This window comes from Bos grunniens, chromosome X (assembly GCF_055505025.1).
Source record: "Bos grunniens cultivar Pamir isolate PY7600 chromosome X, Bosgru_T2T1.0, whole genome shotgun sequence".
Taxonomy (NCBI): Eukaryota; Metazoa; Chordata; class Mammalia; order Artiodactyla; family Bovidae; genus Bos; species Bos grunniens.
The window spans coordinates 127,216,860-127,239,581 of NC_141194.1; the positions used below are offsets into that span (position 1 = coordinate 127,216,860).

At 43.3% G+C, this 22,722-nt stretch overlaps 1 protein-coding gene across 1 annotated transcript in view; it reads right to left on the bottom strand.

Annotated features, from left to right (window-relative positions):
• Nucleotides 1-10,060: 10,060 nt before the first annotated feature.
• The window catches only part of LOC147341357 (zinc finger protein 75D-like), a 64,761-nt gene continuing 52,099 nt past the window's right edge, over nt 10,061-22,722 (bottom strand). The window contains exon 6 of the mRNA XM_086389201.1: nt 10,061-14,211. Coding sequence (XP_086245327.1) covers nt 13,985-14,211 — 227 coding nt within the window. The 3' untranslated portion in view covers nt 10,061-13,984. The remainder of the gene's footprint in view (nt 14,212-22,722) is intronic.

The following is a 22,722-nucleotide window of genomic DNA, read 5'->3' on the forward strand; positions in this document are numbered from 1 at the left end:
TTGTTTTTTTGAATGTTGAGTTTCAAGCCAGCTTTTTTGCTCTCCTCTTTCACTTTCATCAAGAGGCTCTTTAGCTCCTCTTCACTTTCTGCCGTAAGGCTGGTGTCATCTGCACATCTGAGGTGATTGATATTTCTCCCAGCAATCATGATTCCAGCTTGTGCTTTACCCAGCCTGGCGTTTCACATGATGTACTCTGCATAGAAGTTAAATAAGCAGGTTGACGATATACAGCCTTGATGTTCTCCTTTCCCAGTTTTGAACCAGTCCGTTGTTCCATGTCCAGTTCTAACTATTGCTTCTTGACCCACATACAGGTTTCTCAGAAGACAGGTAATGTGGTCTGGTATTCCCATCTCTAAGAATTTTCCACAGTTTGTTGTGATCCACACAGTCAAAGGCTTCAGCATAGTCAATGAAGCAGAAGTAGATATTTTTCTGGAATTCCCTTGCTTTCTCTGTGATTCAACGAATGTTGGCAATTTGATCTCTGGTTCCTCTGCCTTTTCTAAACACCCACTGTATAATGCTTTTTATTCCTATCATACCAGTAGTAATGTTCCATCTTTCATTCCTGATTATAGTAATATGAGTCTTCTCAGATTTTCCTTGGTCTACTTATCTGAAGGTTTGTCGATTTGATTGATCTTTTCAAAGAACTAGTGTCTTTGGTTTTTCTGCTCCCCTCACTTCTCTGAGCTCTAAATCTCTAAACATGAAGCTAGGTAAGAAATGGTGACAGTCTGCTTCCCCTGGGGAGAAATCTTAGCCCGTGGTCCTGAACTGCAGCCCAGAGGATTTGAGCTTCCAACATGCCAAAGTGGGAGTTGGATAAGGGAGCTGTTCTTACTGAGATTTAGTAGATTTTTTTTAAAATAAAGGTATCCCTATTTGCTGAATACTCTCTGAACTTTCAGAGACTTGAAATGGTTGTGTCCTTCAGAAACATTCACCTTTATGGTTGTTTCACTGGGAAGAAGGAACAGAGCTCTTCATGTTGCCATTTTATACATTTCTGCTCCAGCCTGGCATTCTTTTTGATACCCAAATGAATCTCTTCCATTTTAAATGAGCCCCCGTTCTTGTGCTGGGTCCTCCCTGAACTTGTCCAGCTCTCTGTATTCTCTTTACCTCAGTGTGTTGTGGAGTCATGAGCCAGCAGAGTCCCTGGTTTGTTCCTGTCAGCGTGAATTTGGTGACAATTTGGTTCTCTTTACTTGGGTCTTTACTAAGCTCTTTCCCTTCCATTCGTCTTGCTGCTGCCCATGTAGCTTCTAAAGTGGAATCTTCCATGCTTCAGGAGGCAGGCCCCTGGGCATGATAAGCCAGTTGGGGAGGGAGTGATGTAAGGTCCAACTTCTTGCCAACTAAGGACATATAAAAGCAGTTCAGTTAACATCTATGTAGTCGCCACTATCTCAGAAAGCATAGATATTTCTTCTCAGGAAAGTAGGAAAATTCAAAATATTACATTAAAACATTTTGAAAACATTTTACTAATGAAACACTTCACATTGTCCTGTGGTTCATGGATGGTCACACAGCAAGCACTGGACCATGTGAGGTCATTCTGGAAGTACTTAGCTAAAGAACACACCTAGCTGAACCCTCAACCCCCACCCTCCCCCCATCTTGCCGCAATAACTGCACCACAACTCTCCTAACGCCCCCTCCCCTGTGCTCTCTGGCACATTCTTATAATTGGACATTTATTGATGATGAGTTGGACTGCCTTTCAAGACAGTGACCATGTTAAAAGCAAGGATCCCATCTTCCTCATCTCTGTGTGCCCAGCCAGGAACAGGTGCTGGGACTGGCAGAAAGTAGAGTCTCCACAAATGTTTGCTGAATGAGTGGATGGATAAGTGAAGGATAAGTCAATGAATTGTTGCCCATTGTCAGAATCATAAAATCAACTTCTTAGTTGGTATCGGGGCCATCCTGATCTGGCCACTGCACCATGTCCTACTGATCTTATCACTGTAAACTCTCCTTCTCAACGTGGACTCCATTCCAGCCCAACCAGTCTGTTCTCTCATCTTCAGAAATGTCCCACATGATTTCATCTTGCCCACAGCTCCGCTTCTTGGATGGTCTTCCTCCTCTACTTATGACCACTCTTGAGCCTGCCAAGACCTTTTCACAGAAATGGATGTCTCCTCAGAACAGACCAGGCCTATTTCTATAGGTTTGGTATGTTTTGGGTCGTGTTCCTGTTTTGCCAGAGAATTAACCTGGTGTGTCTTGCACTGGAACTTGTTGGCTCTTGAGTGGGGCTTGGTTGCAGTGTAGGTATGGAGACTTTTGGGTGAGCTCTTGTTTATTAATGTTCCCTGGAGTCAGGAGTTCTCTGATGTTCTAAAGTTCTGGAGTAGGGCCTCCTGCCTCTGGGTTTTGGTCCTCCTCTTACAGTAGCCTCCAGACTTCTCTATCCATACAGCACAGAAGATAAAACCCCTAGGTTAATGGTGAAACAACTCTCCACAGCCAGAAATACCCAGAGAGATTCACAGAGTTATATAGAGAAGAAAAGAGGGAGGAGGGAGATAGAAGTGATCATGAGGAGAAAAGGGAGAGTCAAAAGTGGAGAGAGCAATCAAGCCAGTAATCATATCCCTAAGTGAAAATGGATACTGAAGGTTCGATTCTTAACGGTACAAAATTGATAACAAATATCAAAAAGCAAAGGTTAAAAACCTAGAAGTTAGACTCTCAAAAACACAATATAAAAACTACAAAACAAAATCAATCAAAAAAATGAAAAATACATATGGAATTAATTTTAAAAAATAGTTTTTTTTAAAAAAAGAAAGGTAATAGAAGGCTATAAAACTGAAAGTTAAAAGAGTAATAACCAAAATTTTTAAAAAAACAAAAAATGATCATAGTAAAAATATATCTAGGCATTTCTCTGGACCTTTTGTGGGCAGTGTGGCGTCAGTTCAGTGTCAGTTCAGTTCAGTTCCGTCGCTCAGTCATGTCTGACTCTTTGCGACCCCATGAATCGCAGCACGCCAGGCCTCCCTGTCCATCACCAACTCCCGGAGTTCACTCAGACTCACATCCATCGAGTCAGTGATGCCATCCAGCCATCTCATCCTCTGTCGTCCCCTTCTCCTCCTGCCCCCAATCCCTCCCAGCATCAGAGTCTTTTCCAATGAGTCAACTCTTCACATGAGGTGGCCAAAGTACTGGAGTTTCAGCTTTAGCATCATTCCTTCCAAAGAAATCCCACGGCTGATCTCCTTCAGAATGGACTGGTTGGATCTCCTTGCAGTCCAAGGGACTCTCAAGAGTCTTCTCCAACACCACAGTTCAAAAGCATCAATTCTTCGGCGCTCAGCCTTCTTCACAGTCCAACTCTCACATCCATACATGACCACAGGAAAAACCATAGCCTTGACTAGATGAACTTTTGTTGGCAAAGTAATGTCTCTGCTTTTGAATACACTATCTAGGTTGGTCATAACTTTCCTTCCAAGGAGTAAGTGTCTTTTAATTTCATGGCTGCAGTCACCATCTGCAGTGATTTTGGAGCCCCCCAAAATAAAGTCTAAGCCTGTTTCCACTGTTTCCCCATCTATTTCCCACGAAGTGATGGGACCAGATGCCATGATCTTCGTTTTCTGAATGTTGAGCTTTAAGCCAACTTTTTCACTCTCCTCTTTCACTTTCATCAAGAGGCTTTTTAGTTCCTCTTCACTTTCTGCCATAAGAGTGGTGTCATCTGCATATCTGAGGTTATTGATATTTCTCCCGGCAATCTTGATTCCAGCTTGTGCTTCTTCCAGTCAGTGTTTCTCATGATGTACTCTGCATATAAGTTAAATAAGCAGGGTGACAATATACAGCCTTGACGTACTCCTTTTCCTATTTGGAACCAGTCAGATAACCCCTTATTCTGGCTTGTGTATCTGGCATATATATCTTATATATATTCTGGCTCATCTCTGGCTTGAGACCTTGTTTTCAAGGTCTATAGGTGCCTCTCAAGTGCACAGTCTCAACATTAACTGCAGGGTTTTAATCTGTTGCACCTGTCACTTCCAGAGTGGTTCCCCCTTCTTTGTTTATTTTGGCTTCCTCTGTTTGCAAGTCTCTTCCATGTCTAATTTCTGCCCTGATACAAGGGGGCGAAGGTGGCCACTTATTTAGGCTCACTTGTTTAGTTGTGTTGTGGGGAGGGAGGGGCACTGCAAACAAATACCACTGGCATGTGTGGGGAGTGCTTGCAGTGGATGGACCACACTGGGTTTGCCACAGCCCAAGGCGGCGTGTCCTTCCTGGGTCCACCCTGCTCAGGCTCCAGGGTGCTCTGCAAGGGCATTGTCCCAAGTGGGCCCTGCATTTTGTGCACTTCCCGGGTCTAAGCCACTCAGGTTCTAGGGTGCTCTGCAGGGGCACAGACCCAGATGGGCTGTGGGTTTTGTGCCTTTCCCAGGTCTGAGCAACTCAGGTAACTGGGCGCTTGGTGAGTGCACTGTCCCAGGTGGGCCATGCATCTTGTGCACCGCACCGGTCCTGGCCACTTGGTTTCCTAGGTGCACAGTGACAGCCTCAGGTGTGCTACGTATCTCCTCTGGGGAGCTGATCTCAGGTTGTGACACTCCTGGCAGATGTGAACTGTCCAGTATCCCAGGAAGACATGATTAGCAACTTGGAGCCTGCTCACAGTTTGATAGAAGATGCAGTCTCTGGGGCCAAGATTGCAGCAGTCCCTTGCCTTCCGGCTCTGGCGGTGACACATCTGCCTCTCTGGCAGTGGGGAGGGAGGGCCCTAAATGGCAGCTGGCTTGCTCTCATTTGGTATTCGCTCAATCCTTTGTTCTGTGAGCACACCAGGGGTCATCGTGTAGCATTAGAGCCTTTCACAGGAAAGGATTATTTCTTGTTTCTCATCTCTCTAGCAATCCCACGGTTTAGGTTGCTATCTCACATTGGCTTCCTCAGATTGTCCTCAGGGCATTCAGGCCTGGTCCTTACCGTAAGGACCGATGATGCAGCCTGTACCTCCCAGTCCAGCCCCCACCTGCTGCTGGTGGAAGAGAGTGTCTGTGCCGCTTCTCCATCTCTGCTTGTAGTTGTGGTGAGGCGCATATTCTGTAGGGCATCCCCCCCGTTCTGTTATGTTGCCCGCTGAGATCCCAAAACTCCCCACAGACACACCTATGAAAGGGTTTTCTATAATGTGGAAACTTCTCCTTCATGACTCCCTTTCCAGGACGGGTCTCTGTCCCTAAATCTTTTGTCTGTTTTCATCTTTTATATTTTGTCCTACCTCCTTTTGAATAGATTGGGCTGCTTTTCTGGGTGCCTGGTGTCCTCTGCCAGTGTTCAGAAATTATTTTGTGGAAGTTGCTCAACATTCAAATGATCTTTTGATGAATTTGGGGGTGAGAAAGTGGTCTCGCTATCCTTTTCCTCCACCATCTTGGGACCACCCCCCTTCTCTTTCTCATCTTGCCCATATCAAAACTGTCTGTGCTGGATGGCTGTTCCTGTACCTGAAGGTCATGGACACACAACACCCACAAGGCTTTGTGATGTCCTTCAAGAATTCCACATGCAGATGGCGCTGCCCCACTAAGTTTTCCAGTTATATAAGTATCTACAGTCTCACATTGAGATATACTCCCCCTACTTTCTTCCTGTACCCCAAGACCTCTCTTCTCTTTCTTACCTTGCTCTTCTGAAGACAGAGTGTGCAGAAGGAACTGTCCCTGTGACTGAAGGCCTTGGCAACACAATACCCACAGGCTTTTCTGATTTAGTTCAACAAATCCACTAGCAGATGGTGCTGCTCCACTACATTTCCTGAATTCTACCTGGCTCTACAGCCTCACATTGACATTTACTCTCCCACTCCCTTCCTGTGCCCCGAGACCTGTCTTTTCTTTCTTCTCTTGCCCTTATCAAACGTGACTGTGCAGGAGTGACTCTCCCTGTCGCTGAAAGCCTTGTTGACACAACACCTCCATGGCTCTCAGATGTAGTTCAAGGAATACACCATCAGAAGGCACTGATTCACTAGCTCTTCGAGTTCTACTTGGCTCCACAGTCTCACAGTGATATCTACTCCCACTCCCTTCCTGTGCCTCAAGACCTCTCTTCTCTTTCTTCTTTTGTCCATATCAAAATTGTGCGAGGGTGACTGTCTCTGTCTGAAGACCTTAGCAACACAATACTCCAAGGGACTTCTGATGTAATTCAAGGAATCCACCAGCAGATGGCTCTTCTCCACTAGCATAGAAATCGGAAGCACATAATCAGTTAACAGGTTCCTTTTTTTATTTATGTATTTATTTGACTGTGATGGGTCATCCTTGCTTCAGTGGGCTTTTATCTAGTTGCGGCGATCCAGGGCTTCTCTTGGTTCAATTTTATGAGCTTCTCATTGCTGTGACTTGTTTCCTAGCACAGGCCCTAGTGATGGCTTCAATAGTTGTGGCGCCCTGGCTTAGTTCCCCCTTGGCATGTGGGGTCTTCCTGTACCAGAAATTGAACCTCTGTCCCCTGCACTGGCAGGTGGAATCTTAACCACTGGGACCCCAAGGGAAGACCTGGAAGGTGAAGTCTTAACTACTGGACCACTGTGGAAGTTCCCCCAGGTCATAGATTTAGATGCAGACATATGACGGGAGCTTGGTCCAAGAAACAAAGCATGAACAGGGTGCAACTGACCAAAATCGTGAAGAAGTGCCTGAGCTGAAAATCAAGCAAACTGGCTGCTAACCTTGAATCTCCCACCCCTAGTTCTGTGGCTTTTGTACATCATTGTGAGTCTTTAAATTTTATTTTATTTTTAAACTTTACATAATTGTATTAGTTTTGCCTTAAACTCACTTAAAATACAGTTCACTTATGTTAACCTCTCGGTCCTCAAGCTACCAGGGCGTAGTGCTTCTCAAACTTTAATGTGCATGGAATCACCAGGCATATTATGAAAGTGCAAGTCCTGGTTCAATAGGCCTGTGATGGAGGCCTCAGAGTCAGAAATTCCCAGGTGATGCTAATGCTGCTGGTCCCTGGACCACACTTTGAGTAGCAAGCAAGCATATACTACAGAAGTGGCTTAAGGGCTCTCACTGCTGGTGTGGATGGAAGGTCAGAGGCAGAACTTTAGTCATCACGCCCTTGCAGCTTCAGCCAGTGCCTTGCCTTTTGAGGTCCTGAGACTGGAGCTCGTCTGATCAGCTCTCAATCAAGCTGATCAGTAACAAAGATTTATCCTGGAGGATAGACTGCTTCCATGTGGTCAATGTTCCCCTTGGTCAGTGTTCATTGATTGATGTAAAATGAGTGGCCAACACATCCCCAGGGCTTTCTGATGTAGTTCATGAGATCCACCAGCAGATGGTAGGTTATTGAGTTACACTAGGCTCTACGGCCTCACATTGACATCCGCTCCTCCCACTCCTATGCTGTGCCCCAAGACCTCACTTCTCTTTCTCCTCTTGCCCTTATCAAAACTGACTCTTCTCAGGTGACTGTTCCTGTTGTTGAGGCCTTAGGAACACATCTCCCCTGGACCTTTCTGATGCAGTTCAAGGAATCCACAAGTAGAAGACGCTGCTCAAATATATTTTCGAGTTATAGAAGATTCTATAGCCTCACGTTGACATCCACCACCACCCCCACTCCCTTCCTGTGCCCCCAAAGCTATCTTCTCTTTCTTCTCTTGACCTTATCAAAACTGGCTGTGCAGCAGTGACTGTGTCTGTGGTGAAGCCTTTGGCAACACAACACCCCAAGGGCTTTCTGATATAGTTCAAGGAATCAACCAGCAGATGGTGATGCTCCACTAACATAGATATCAGAACCTCATAATCAGTTCATAGGTTCTTTATAATTTTTTATTTATATATTTACTTTGGCTGTGCTGGGTCTTTGGAGAAGGCAATGGCACCCCACTCCAGTACTCTTGCCTGGAGAATCCCATGGATGGAGGAGCCTGGTGGGCTGCAGTCCATGGGGTCCCTAAGAGTCGGACATGACTGAACGACTTCACTTTCACTTTTCACTTTCATGCATTGGAGGAGGAAATGGCAACCCACTCCAGTGTTCTTGCCTGGAGAATCCCAGGGATAGGGGAGCCTGGTGGGAAGCTGTCTATGGGGTTGCACAGAGTCGGACACAACTGAAGTGACTTAGCAGCAGCAGCTGGGTCTTTGTTGCTGTGGTGGGCCTTTCTCTAGCTGCGGTGAGCCAGGGATACTCTTTTTTGCAGCGTTCAGACTTCTCATTGCCCTGACTTCTCTTGGTTCAGAGCAGAGGACCTAGGGCACCAGGGCTTCCACAGTTGTGGAACCCAGCTTCGTTGCTCCGTGCAAAGTGGAATCTTCCCGGACCAGGGATCGAAGCCACGTGTCATGCACTGGCAGGCTGATTCTCAACCAGTGAAACCACCTGGGGAGCCCCCGAGGCTGAAATCTTAACTACTGGACCTCCAGGGAAGTCCCACAAGTCATGGATTTAGATGCAGGGACATGTGACAGGGGCTTTGTCCCAGAAACAAGGCATGAACTTGTCCTCTGGGATCAGAGGGAATCTGCCACAGGGTGCAACTGACCAGAATAGTGCAGAAAAGCCTAAGCCGAAAGTCAGGAAACCTGGCTGCTACCTTGCATCTCCCACCCACTAGTTGTGTAGCTTTGGGTGCATCATTATGAATCTTCCTTAGTTTGTTTGTACAACACAGTTCACTTACGTCAACTTCTTGGCCCTCAAGCTTCCAGGGAGTAGTGATTCTCAGTACTGCAGTACTTTGCAGGTGGCATGTATTTTGGTGTTGTCTCATGATATGTAGTTAATTTTTGTATGTTATGTGAGTTTGTTTTTAAAGATGTGCTTTTCAAATGTTTCCAGTAGTTTGCTAAAAATGTTATTTTTCTCTGTTGTACTGAATTTACATCTCAGTCAGAAGGCAATAGTCTTTCTGACTTACTTCACTCTGTATAATAGTTCCATCCACCTCGTAATTAGCCTCCAATTAAAATAAATTAAAAAAAGGCAATCGTCCATATAGTTTTGAGTATATTGTGAACTCTGTTCTGATCCATTGATCTGTAAATCTATCTTTATACCAAGATCACACTGAATTATTGTTGATCTATATCAAGTTTTGAAATGAAGTAGTATAAATCCTGCATCGTTGTTCTTTTTCAAAAATTTTGGCTCTCCTTAGCCTTTTGTATTTCTATGGAAAGGTGGAATCACTTTGTCAATTTATTTTCAAAGTCCTACTGTTGCTTCACTGGGAATGCATTGAATCTATAGGTCAGTTTTCTAGAGCTCCCATCCAGCAATATTGAGTGTTCAAATCTGTGAGCATGAGATATCAATTTATGTTTGTAGTATTTAATTCCTTCTGTAATTTTCAGTGTACAGGTCTTCCAGAAATTTTGTCAAATTTATCCCAAAGTACTAGTATTTCTGCAAAGAAAACATGTAAATGGCTACCAAACAAATGAACAGATGCTCCACATCATTGAAAGTTGAAAGTGTCAGCTGCTCAGTCATGTCCAACTCTTTTGCAATTCCAGGGACTGTAGCCCACCAGGCTCCTCTGTCCATGAAATTCTCCAGGCAAGAATACCGGAGTGGGTAGCCATTACTTTCTCCAGGGGATCTTCCCAACCTAGGGATCAAACCCTGGTCTCCTGCACTGCAGGCAGATTCTTTACTGTCTGAGCCACCAGGAAGTCCAATTTCACATCATTAGCCTTAGGGAAATGCACATGAAAATTGCTTCACACATACTAGGATAACCGTAAATTAGAAAAGAAAAATAACAACTGTTGGAGAGTGTGGAATCATCACACATTACTAAGTGGGACTGTAAATGGTGCAGCCTCTATGTAAAACAGTTTGGTGAGTTCTTCCATTAGTTAAACACAGAATTAACATGTTATCCAGCAATTCTACTCCTAGTTGTGGACCCCCAAAATTGCAATCAGGTGTTCAAACAAAACCTGTACTTGAATGTCCATAGTAACCCTATTCACAATGGCAAAAAGGTAGAAACAACACAAATGTCCACAAACATATGACTGGATAAATAAAATGTCATATATCCATAAAATGGAATTTTATTCTCCCATTAAAAGAAACATACAATAATGTGAATGAACTACAGATAATGTGAATGAACTACAAAATATTACACTAAGAAGCCAGGTATAAAAGGTTACATATCATATGATTCCATTTGTATGAAATACCCATAAAAAGTATATACATAGAGACAGAAAGCATATTTCTATTTGCCAAGGAGTAGGGTAGGGAGGTAATGAAGACTGACAATGCACATGGTGTTCTCATCTGTGGTGATGGAAATATTCTAGAATTAGATAATGGTGATGGTTACATATTGGGGATGTACTTCATGCTACTGAATTTGATACTTTAAAATGGTTAAAATGGCGACATTTGTTGTGTATTTTGCCACAATAGAATACCCATCTCATCATAAATTTAAGGATTTGTTCATACTTTCTCAATCTGTTCCACTGATCTACATGACTATCTTTGTACAAGATGCATACTGTTTTGATTGCTGTGGCTTGATGACTTCTGGAATAGGTATGATAAATCCTTCAACTGTTTTCCTTTTTCAAAATGTTTTGGCTATTTAAGGTGATATAAATGTATATTCCGCATACATTTTAAGATCAGCTTGTCAACTTCTACAGGAAATTCAGCTGAGATTTTGATAGATATTGGGCTCAATCTACAGATAAACTTGGGGAAGGTTGTCATATTGAGTCTCCCAATCCATGAACTATCTTTACTAAGTTTAAATTTTCTCAGCTATGTCTTATAATGTTTTAAGTACTTTTTAGTTTTCAGGTCTTATTCATTTTTTATGGGATTTATCCCTAATGTTTTATTCTTTTGAAGGCTATTGTGTATCCAGTTGCTTTCTTAATTTCATTTTTGGAATTTTTGGTGCTAGTATGTACAAGTATAAGTGATATTTTGATGTTGATATTGTGTCCTGTTGGCCTTGCTAAATTTGTTTATGGGTCTAGTGGCTTTTTTGTGTCTGTGCTTTACTTGTTATTTTCTCCATACAGGATGATCTGTGAATAAATAAAGCTTTATTTCTTCCTTTCCAATTCGGATGGATTTGTCAGGGTAGGGGGCTTATTCCATTTGCTCAAGCTTCCACTGCAATGATGAATAGAAATGGCAAGAGTAGACACCATGCATTGTTCCCAATATTAGGAACATTCTTTCACCATTAAATACTATGCACACTGAGGTTTTTTATAGACTATTTGCCAGAAGAATGAGTTCCTAACAATTTCAATGTTCTTAAAAGATGTTAAAATCATGAATGGGTATTGAATTTCACCAAATCCATGTTTTAAATCTTTTGGAATGATTATGTATTACCCCTTTGTTCTCTTAATATGAAGTATAACATTCACTGGTTTCCTGCCATGACCCCACCCAATTATAGCCCTCAGGATGCTCCCCTCCCCCAGCTTCTGGCCACCAGAGTCGGGTGAGCTCACCAACAGACCCTCTCCTCCAAGGGGGCACCACACCAGAAACAAGAGGCCTCCGTGTTTTTTTTTTATTGAACTCAAATGATTTTTTTTTATTAACTTAGATAGACACAAGATTTGACAACACTGAAAACAAGAACATTTCTCTGACCAGACTGCGCTGACTGGTGGAGAGTTCATCACACACAGAAAAGGGAAAGCTGTCTTATTCAAGTCGGTGATGGCGTAGAACCTCCACTGCCTGAAAAAGAGATTGCAAATAAATAAAGTACACAGAGAGGAGAGCAGCAGAGGCCTAGTGAGGAGATGAGGAAGAGGTGGGAGAGCAGCAGCAGCAGCAAACTACTCAAGATCAAAATAGTAAGAAAAATAGTGGCAGGAGCACGTGCTGAGGACGTGTCCCCGCCCCTCCCACAGCCAATACCTTTGGGGGCGGACAGCCCCAGCCAGAGCCCCATGGGGAGGGGGGATTCTCTGCAGGTGATGATGGGTCTCTAAGCCCGGGGCCCCTGAATCTCCAACATACTTTCTCCACTTTGGGAAGCGGCCTCCCAGGGCCCAGGCAGCTCCAACAGAGCTGGGAGCCTGGGGAGGACAGGATGCCCGTCCCCCAGAGCACACCCACTGAACAGCTCAGCACCGTCTGCAACGCACAGCCACTCATGTGTGCATAAACACTCACACACACGCATTCACACATGCACACTGACATGTATATTCACACTCTCACACCCGTACCTTCACACACACACATCCGTGCATTCATCTGCACTCATACCCATACACTCATCCACATACACCCACACACACATCCCCATGCTCACACACTCAAGCCCTCATGCATGAACATGCAAATTCACACACACATCCCCACACTCACACCCAAACTGAGAGGCCTGTGGCACTCAAAACCAAGGAACCCCTGGTTAAGCCTTGCATGGGGCTTGGGTTGGGGTGGGGAGGTTTGTGTGTAAGGACCTTGCTCCCCAAGGGGGTTCTGGGACTCATCTCTCCTGTGACCGTATCAGCTCAGACTGTCCCCCAGTTCTTGCCTGTGACTTGCTCTCACCTTCGCTGCCACGGGCCTCTCTCTCTCTCTAGATCTCTTGGGAGCCTGTGCTCCCCTCCCCCATCCCACTGTGCCAGGTCTCCCAGAGACTGGGGGGCAGGTAGGCAGTGCAGACCCAGAGGCAGGTTCAGCTCCCCCACTTCTGATCTATGTCACAAGGGCAAATGTCTCCCTTCCCAGAGCCCAGCAGGTGGGGAGAACCTGCTCCACCAGAGTGTCTCTAGCTCGATCCTTCCTTCCCCATGCCAGTACTGGATCACCAGGCCACCCCTTCCCTCGGGCTCTCCACCTGGAAGGCCCTGCCTCTCTTCGAGGGGTCAGGCAATTTTCTCGGGTGCTCCCCAGGCAACTCTAGGGTCAGGGGTGCCCCAGGCAGGGATTTGACTCTCTGGACAAGACCACGGAAGGGGCGGTTCACCTTCTATAAAACCAGTTCCTGCAAGAAAAACATGGGGACTTGAGAGTTGCCTCTTCACCCAGAGATGTCCCCGTCTCCCCAGTTGTTGCCTACCCTACAAGCCTCTTCTCCATCTGCTCTCCCACCCCGGCCTGACAGCTGCCCGCCACTCAAGGAGACCCCCACTTTCCGAAATCCTTTGGGACACAGGGGCTGCTGGAGGCTGTCCAGGACTGGAGCAGCGCATTCTGTGGCACCAGGAGGGTACTGGTAGGAGGTGGAGGGAGCGTGGCTGAGATGGGGCAGGGCTGGGAGGAACACGTCTTTCCCACTCTTCCCTGTCCCCTGATGCAAAGCTTTGGAGGGTGGAGAGGAGCAAGAGAGACAGCGGGAGCAGGCAGAGAGCAGTCCCAGAGACCTGCCAGGAGGAAGTCTTGTGAAGGGCTGAGAAAGTGACAGACCTGGGCTTGGGCCAAGAACACAACCATCCGTCCAGGCTGCCTCTCGAGGGGTGGAGGACAAGGGGGCCAGCATCCGCTCTCTTCTAGGGCTTTCTCAGGGCCTCTCCAGGGCCATTTCCCTCCATTCCCCCGTGTTCAGGTGACACTACCGGGGCCATGGGCCGAGGTGATGGGCTGACCCTCCGAGATGCCCAGGAAGCTGCCTCTCATCCCCAAGTTGGAAATATGACAAGGTTGTCCAGAGGGCCTGTGTGCACCCTGCCTTGCCTGCTCTTGGCTTGGCAGCTTTCCAGGCTGGCTTCCACGGGTCCCTTCCTCCCCCAAGCCCCCCAGGGGCTGGATATGTAGATGCCATGGCAACAGCCTCCCTCCAGCCCGCAAGTCCAACCTCTGGCCTCCTACCTTTTCGGTCAGGGTCAATCATTCATGTTTCTAATGAAAAATTTCTTCCTTCTGCTCCCTCCTTAGGCTAAAGTGAAACAACAGGTTGGCTGCACTCAGATAATTTCCTTGAGTTTCATGGAAAGGGCCCGTTTTGAGAGTTTCAGTGCAGTTTGTCACCAGGCACGAAGTGGCTGGCGAGAGCTGGGGCTTCGGGACTGCGAGGTCGTTTCCGTACCCTGCGTGTATCACCGTGATTTTCATTGCCCACTGTTATCTCAGCATCTTTCATTGTGGCCTTTCCTAATACTTCGCATCCTGATGGTTGTATCTCTAATGTAGGAAGAGATACAGGTGGGTCATTTCCAGTGTCATTTGTGAGCTTTAACCCTGTTGGAATAAACAGAAGAATCAGCCATCTGTTTCGCAGAACAAGAAAACTGTCGGCATGGAAGAAAAATCAATGCTGACAGCTTTTTAAAAATACAGGAAACAAGGGATTTTTGGTCCAATCTGGACAAAATGGCACAGACCCATTTTTCCCTGGTCTTCCTTTCTGGGCACAACTACAAATCCATTTAAGAATGCAAGATACAATGAACAGAGAATTCTATAAAGTGGTAAGAGGAAGGCAAAATGGTTTGGGACTCCAGGACTGGAAGAGTAACACAGTAGGTATCTTACATCCCCACATCCAGAAATGTAGGCAACCCAGATCTCGTGTTTTCCAAATCTCAACCGAGCAACAGAAGGGTACCTGAATAGGCTCACTCCATCCGCAATCGGAAACGGGAAACCATCTGACAACATCAGAACTCCAATCGGAGACGTAAGATTGGTCATGCAGAACTAGCAAGATGGACCTAGCTAACCAGCCACTAGCAGCCGGCCCCAGGAAGCCTCTTCATCCCTATGGGTAAGAGATTCCCACTGAGAGACACTCTAGCCTAAGTAAAGATCTTCCTCATTCCTCACTCTCTGGCAGCATGAGCAGGAGCACATGGGAATCCCAGCAGTACCACATAAATCGAGAAGACCAAAATAACATAAAGGCTCTGAAAATTAAGCTGTCACTAGACACATATTCCACAAAGTAGAAAAGACCCAGTGTAGCCAAAATAGGTAAGTAGGTAACATTTTTTAAACGATGAAAGAAATCAAAGAAAACTTGAAAAACATACTGTGTTCATTGTTTGGAAAAATCAACACAGTAAAGAGATCATTCCTCCTCAAATTCACATGTAGTTTAATGTTATTTCTAGCAAAATTCCAAAAAAGTTTCTTATAGGTAAGCGTATTCTAAACTTTACATGGAAAGGGACAGGCCCTAGCATAGCTTAAAATAAAATTAATCTTGACAAAAGAATAAAGTGGGAAGAAAGACTCACACATAACTCGATGGAACAAAACAGATACACAAGTATGCCCAACTGATTTTGACCAAAGTGCAAAAGCAATTCAATGGAGGAAGGCCAGCCTTTTCAATAAACAAGGCTGAAGCAACTGGACCTACACAGGCAAAAAAACAAATGAGCTTCAATCTAAATTTCGTATCTTATATAGAATCTACTCAATATGAATCACAGACTTAAATGCAAACTTAAAAAACTTTTAGGAAAAACTTAGAAAATTTTAGGGATCTATGGCTTGCCCTGATAGCAAACATACAATCAGTAAAAAGAAAAGTGAAAAACTGGGCATCAAAATAAAAAACTTACTCTGTGGAAACCCATGGGAAGCGGAAAAAAGAAAAATATACAGACTTGGGGAAACTACTTGCAAACCATATACGCTAGAAAGCACTACAATCTATACAAGAACTCTCAAAATTCAACAGTTAAAAAACAACCAAATGAAAACCATGGCAAAGGCCGTTCCACTGAAGATAATATAAAGATGGCAAATAAGCACATGAAAAACTACATATCATCAGCTATTAGCGAAATGCAAGTCCAAGCCACAATGAGATAACATTACATACTTAACAGAAAGCCAAAAAATTTTTAAGTGGTAATACTATTAAACAATGGCAAGAATGTGGACAAACGATCACATCCATTGCTGGCTAGGAAGGTCAAATGATGCAGCCACTCTGAAAACCAGTTTAGCATTCAACATCTGATTACCATATGAAACGGCAATTTCACTCTTTCACTCTCTATCCCAGAGAAACGCAAACTTACCATCTCTACACAAAATTCTTTTTTTTTTTTTTTTCAATTTTATTTTTAAAAAAAAAATCACATGCTCCCCATCCTGAACCCTCCTCCCTCCCAACCTCCCCATACCATCCCCCTGGGCCTTCCCAGCGCACCAGCCCCAAGCATCCAGCATCGTGCACTGAACCTGGACTGGCATCTCGTTTCATACATGACATTTCACATGTTTCAATGACATTCTCCCAAATCTTCCCACCCTCTCCCACAGAGTCCATAAGACTGTTCTATACATCAGTGTCTCTTTTGCTGTCTCGTACACAGGGTTATCGTTACCATCTTTCTAAATTCCATAAACATGCGTTAGTATACTGTATTTATGTTTTTCCTTCTGGCTTACTTCACTCTGTATAATAGTCTCCAGTTTCATCCACCTCATTAGAACTGATTCAAATGTATTCTTTTTAATGGCTGAGTAATACTCCATTGTGTATATGTACCACAGCTTTCTTATCCATTCATCTGCTGATGGACATCTAGGTTGCTTCCATGTCCTGGCTATTATAAACAGTGCTGCGATGAACATTGGGGTACACGTGTCTCTTTCCCTTCTGGTTTCCTCAGTGTGTATGCCCAGCAGTGGGATTGCTGGATCATAAGGCAGTTCTATTTCCAGTTTTTTAAGGAATCTCCACACTGTTCTCCATAGTGGCTGTACTAATTTGCATTCCCACCAACAGTGTAAGAGGGTTCCCTTTTCTCCACACCCTCTCCAGCATTTATTATTTGTAGACTTTTGGATCGCAGCCATTCTGACTGGTGTGAAATGGTACCTCATAGTGGTTTTGATTTGCATTTCTCTGATAAAGAGTGATGTTGAACATCTTTTCAAGTGTTTGTTAGCCATCTGTATGTCTTCTTTGGAGAAATGTCTATTTAGATCTTTGGCCCATTTTTTGATTGGGTCATTTATTTTTCTGGAGTTGAGCTGTAGGAGTTGCTTGTATATTTTTGAGATTAGTTGTTTGTCGGTTGCTTCATTTGCTATTATTTTCTCCCATTCTGAAGGCTGTCTTTTCACCTTGCTAATAGTTTCCTTTGATGTGCAGAAGCTTTTAAGTTTAATTAGGTCCCATTTGTTTATTTTTGCTTTTATTTCCAATATTCTGGGAGGTGGGTCATAGAGGATCCTGCTGTGATGTATGTCAGAGAGTGTTTTGCCTATGTTCTCCTCTAGGAGTTTTATAGTTTCTGGTCTTATGTTGAGATCTTTAATCCATTTTGAGTTTATTTTTGTATATGGTGTTAGAAAGTGTTCTAGTTTCATTCTTTTACAAGTGGTTGACCAGATTTCCCAGCACCACTTGTTAAAGAGATTGTCTTTAATCCACTGTATATTCTTGCCTCCTTTGTCAAAGATAAGGTGTCCATATGTGCGTGGATTTATCTCTGGGCTTTCTATTTTGTTCCATTGATCTATATTTCTGTCTTTGTGCCAGTACCATACTGTCTTGATAACTGTGGCTTTGTAGTAGAGCCTGAAGTCAGGTAGGTTGATTCCTCCAGTTCCATTTTTCTTTCTCAAGATCACTTTGGCTATTCGAGGTTTTTTGTATTTCCATACGAATTGTGAAATTATTTGTTCTAGCTCTGTGAAGAATACTGTTGGTAGCTTGATAGGGATTGCATTGAATCTATAAATTGCTTTGGGTAGTATACTCATTTTCACTATATTGATTCTTCCAATCCATGAACATGGTATATTTCTCCATCTATTAGTGTCCTCTTTGATTTCTTTCACCAGTGTTTTATAGTTTTCTATATATAGGTCTTTAGTTTCTTTAGGTAGATATATTCCTAAGTATTTTATTCTCTTCGTTGCAATGGTGAATGGAATTGTTTCCTTAATTTCTCTTTCTGTTTTCTCATTATTAGTGTATAGGAATGCAAGGGATTTCTGTGTGTTGATTTTATATCCTGCAACTTTACTATAATCATTGATTAGTTCTAGTAATTTTCTGGTGGAGTCTTTAGGGTTTTCTATGTAGAGGATCATGTCATCTGCAAATAGTGAGAGTTTTACTTCTTCTTTTCCAATTTGGATTCCTTTTATTTCTTTTTCTGCTCTGATTGCTGTAGCCAAAACTTCCAAAACTATGTTGAATAGTAATGGTGAAAGTGGGCACCCTTGTTTTGTTCCTGACTTTAGAGGAAATGCTTTCAATTTTTCACCATTGAGGATAATGTTTGCTGTGGGTTTGTCATATATAGCTTTTATTATGTTGAGATATGTTCCTTCTATACCTGCTTTCTGGAGAGTTTTTATCATAAATGGGTGTTGAATTTTGTCAAAGGCTTTCTCTGCATCTATTGAGATAATCATATGGTTTTTGTTTTTCAATTTGTTAATGTGGTGTATTACATTGATTGATTTGCGGATATTGAAGAATCCTTGCATCCCTGGGATAAAGCCCACTTGGTCATGGTGTATGATCTTTTTAATGTGTTGTTGGATTCTGATTGCTAGAATTTTGTTTAGGATTTTTGCATCTATGTTCATCAGTGATATTGGCCTATAGTTTTCTTTTTTTGTGGCATCTTTGTCAGGTTTTGGTATTAGGGTGATGGTGGCCTCATAGAATGAGTTTGGAAGTTTACCTTCCTCTGCAATTTTCTGGAAGAGTTTGAGCAGGATAGGTGTTAGCTCTTCTCTAAATTTTTGGTAGAATTCAGCTGTGAAGCCGTCTGGACCTGGGCTTTTGTTTGCTGGAAGATTTTTGATTACAGTTTCAATTTCCATGCTTGTGATGGGTCTGTTAAGGTTTTCTATTTCTTCCTGGTCGAGTTTTGGAAAGTTGTACTTTTCTAAGAATTTGTCCATTTCTTCCTCGTTGTCCATTTTATTGGCATATAATTGTTGACAATAGTCTCTTATGATCCTTTGTATTTCTATGTTGTCTGTTGTGATCTCTCCACTGTCATTTCTAATTTTATTGATTTGATTTTTCTCCCTTTGTTTCTTGATGAGTCTGGCTAATGGTTTGTCAATTTTATTTATCCTTTCAAAGAACCAGCTTTTGGCTTTGTTGATTTTTGCTATGGTCTCTTTTGTTTCTTTTGCATTTATTTCTGCTCTAATTTTTAAGATTTCTTTCCTTCTACTAACCCTGGGGTTCTTCATTTCTTCCTTTTCTAGTTGTTTGAGGTGTAGAGTTAGGTTATTTATTTGACTTTTTTCTTGTTTCTTGAGGTGTGCCTGTATTGCTATGAACTTTCCCCTTAGGACTGCTTTTACTGTGTCCCACAGGTTTTGGGTTGTTGTGTTTTCATTTTCATTCGTTTCTATGCAAATTTTGATTTCTTTTTTGATTTCTTCTGTGATTTGTTTGTTATTCAGCAGCGTGTTGTTCAGCCTCCATATGTTGGAATTTTTAATAGTTTTTCTCCTGTAATTGAGATCTAATCTTACTGCATTGTGGTCAGAAAAGATGCTTGGAATGATTTCTATTTTTTTGAATTTACCAAGGCTAGCTTTATGGCCCAGGATGTGATCTATCCTGGAGAACGTTCCATGTGCGCTTGAGAAAAAGGTGAAATTCATTGTTTTGGGATGAAATGTCCTATAGATATCAATTAGGTCTAACTGGTCTATTGTATCGTTTAAAGTTTGTGTTTCCTTATTAATTTTCTGTTTAGTTGATCTATCCATAGGTGTGAGTGGGGTATTAAAGTCTCCCACTATTATTGTGTTATTGTTAATTTCTCCTTTCATACTTGTTAGCATTTGTCTTACATACTGCGGTGCTCCCATGTTGGGTGCATATATATTTATAATTGTTATATCTTCTTCTTGGATTGATCCTTTGATCATTATGTAGTGACCTTCTTTGTCTCTTTTCACAGCCTTTGTTTTAAAGTCTATTTTATCTGATATGAGTATTGCTACTCCTGCTTTCTTTTGGTCCCTATTTGCATGGAAAATCTTTTTCCAGCCCTTCACTTTCAGTCTGTATGTGTCCCCTGTTTTGAGGTGGGTCTCCTGTAGACAACATATGTAGGGGTCTTGTTTTTGTATCCATTCAGCCAGTCTTTGTCTTTTGGTTGGGGCATTCAACCCATTTACGTTTAAGGTAATTACTGATAAGTATGATCCCGTTGCCATTTACTTTATTGTTTGGGGTTCGAATTTATACACCATTTTTGTGTTTCCTGTCTAGAGAATATCCTTTAGTATTTGTTGTAGAGCTGGTTTGGTGGTGCAGAATTCTCTCAGCTTTTGTTTATCTGAGAAGCTTTTGATTTCTCCTTCATACTTGAATGAAATCCTTGCTGGGTACAATAATCTGGGCTGTAGGTTATTTTCTTTCATCATTTTAAGTATGTCTTGCCATTCCCTCCTAGCTTGAAGAGTTTCTATTGAAAGATCAGCTGTTATCCTTATGGGAATTCCCTTGTGTGTTATTTGTTGTTTTTCCCTTGCTGCTTTTAATATTTGTTCTTTGTGTTTGATCTTTGTTAATTTGATTAATATGTGTCTTGGGGTGTTTCGCCTTGGGTTTATCCTGTTTGGGATTCTCTGGGTTTCTTGGACTTGGGTGATTATTTCCTTCCCCAGTTTAGGGAAGTTTTCAACTATTATCTCCTCAAGTATTTTCTCATGGTCTTTCTTTTTGTCTTCTTCTTCTGGAACCCCTATGATTCGAATGTTGTAGCGTTTAATATTGTCCTGGAGGTCTCTGAGATTGTCCTCATTTCTTTTAATTCGTTTTTCTTTTATCCTCTCTGATTCATTTATTTCTACCATTCTATCTTCTAATTCACTAATCCTATCTTCTGCCTCTGTTATTCTACTATTTGTTGCCTCCAGAGTGTTTTTAATTTCATTTATTGCATTATTCATTGTATATTGACTCTTTTTTATTTCTTCTAGGTCCTTGTTAAACCTTTCTTGCATCTTCTCAATCCTTGTCTCCAAGCTATTTATCTGTGATTCCATTTTAATTTCTAGATTTTGGATCAATTTCACTATCATTATTCGGAATTCTTTATCAGGTAGATTCCCTATCTCCTCCTCTTTTGTTTGGTTTGGTGGGCATTTATCCTGTTCCTTTATCTGCTGGCTATTCCTCTGTCTCTTCATCTTGTTTAAATTGCTGAGTATGGGGTGTCCTTTCTGTATTCTGGCAGTTTGTGGAGTTCTCTTTATTGTGGCTATTCCTCACTGTGTGTGGGTTTGTACAGGTGGCTTGTCAAGGTTTCCTGGTTAGGGAAGCTTGTGTCAGTGTTCTGATGGGTGGAACTGTATTTCTTCTCTTTGTTCAGTCGCGCTGTGGGGAGGGAGGGAGGGATGCTGCAAGCAAATAACACTGGCGTGCGCTCGCAGTGCCTCAGCCACACTGGGTCTGCCCCCGCTCACTGCGCGTGTAGCCTCCCTGCCCACACTGCTCGGGCTCTAGGTTGTTCCGCCGGGAACAATCCAAGGCTGGCCCTGGGTTGCATGTACCTCCCAGGTCCAAGCCGCTCAGGTTCAGGCACTCGGATAGTCCTCAGAGGCGCAGACTCAGTTGGGCCTGAGTATTGTGCTCTTCCCAGGTCCGAGCAGCTCAAGTGATGAGGTGTTTGGCGAGCGCCAATGCTGCGACTTATCGCCTCCCCGCCACTCGGTTATCTGGGCGCAAAACCGGCGCACCTTCTTAGGCAGATGTTAACCGTCCAGACCCCCAAGAAGTTTTAGTTAGCAAAGAAGCCTGCTTACAGTTTTATAGATAATGTCTCTCTGGGGCTGTGATTGCCCCCTTCCGGCTCTGGCTGCCTATCACCGGAGGGGGAAGGTCTGCAGCCGGCTATCTCTGTTCAATTCTTTGTTCCGTGCACGGGCCTGGCGGTCTTAGGTTGGGGCTGGCTTTTCGCGTAGTAGATATCCCACAGTCTGGTTTGTTAGCCCAAATTATTTCGCTCAGATAGTGCTCAGGGTATTCAGGCCAGATTCTTACTCTAAGCGATGCAGCCCGCGCTGCGCCTCCCTGCCCAGCCCCCGCTTGTTAATGGCGCCTGCAGGCGTCTGCGCTGCTTCTCCACTGGGGGAGTTACCGTAGGACTCGCAATCTTCGAGTTTTAATTATTTATTTTTTCTTCCTGTTACGTTGCCCTCTGTGCTTCCAAAGCTCGGCACAGATTCGGCAGTGAGAAGGTTTCCTGGTGTTTGGAAACTTCTCTCTTTTTAAGACTCCCTTCCCGGGACGGAGCTCCGTCCCTCCCTCTTTTGTCTCTTTTTTTGTCTTTTATATTTTTTCCTACCTCCTTTCGAAGAGTTGGATTGCTTTTCTGGGTGCCTGATGTCCTCTGCCGGCATTCAGAAGTTGTTTTGTGGAATTTACTCGACGTTTAAATGCTCTTTTGATGAATTTGTGGGGGAGAAAGTGTTCTCCCTGTCCTACTCCTCCGCCATCTTGGCTCCTCCCTACACAAAATTCTGTACAGGAATGTTCATGGCAGCTTTATTCACAATAGCCCAAGACTGAAGACAGCAAAAATATCTTTCAATGGTTTATCAATATTACAGAACACTTCTCAGCAGTAAAAATGAATGAACTACTGATACACACAATAACTTAGATGAATTTCCAGGGAATTATTGTGAAGGAGAAAAGTTAATCTCCCAAAGCTCTATTTTTGAAATGACAAAATTTTTAAAAACTGTAAGCAGATCAGTGGTTGGCACAGGTTGGTGACGAGGTAGGGTGTG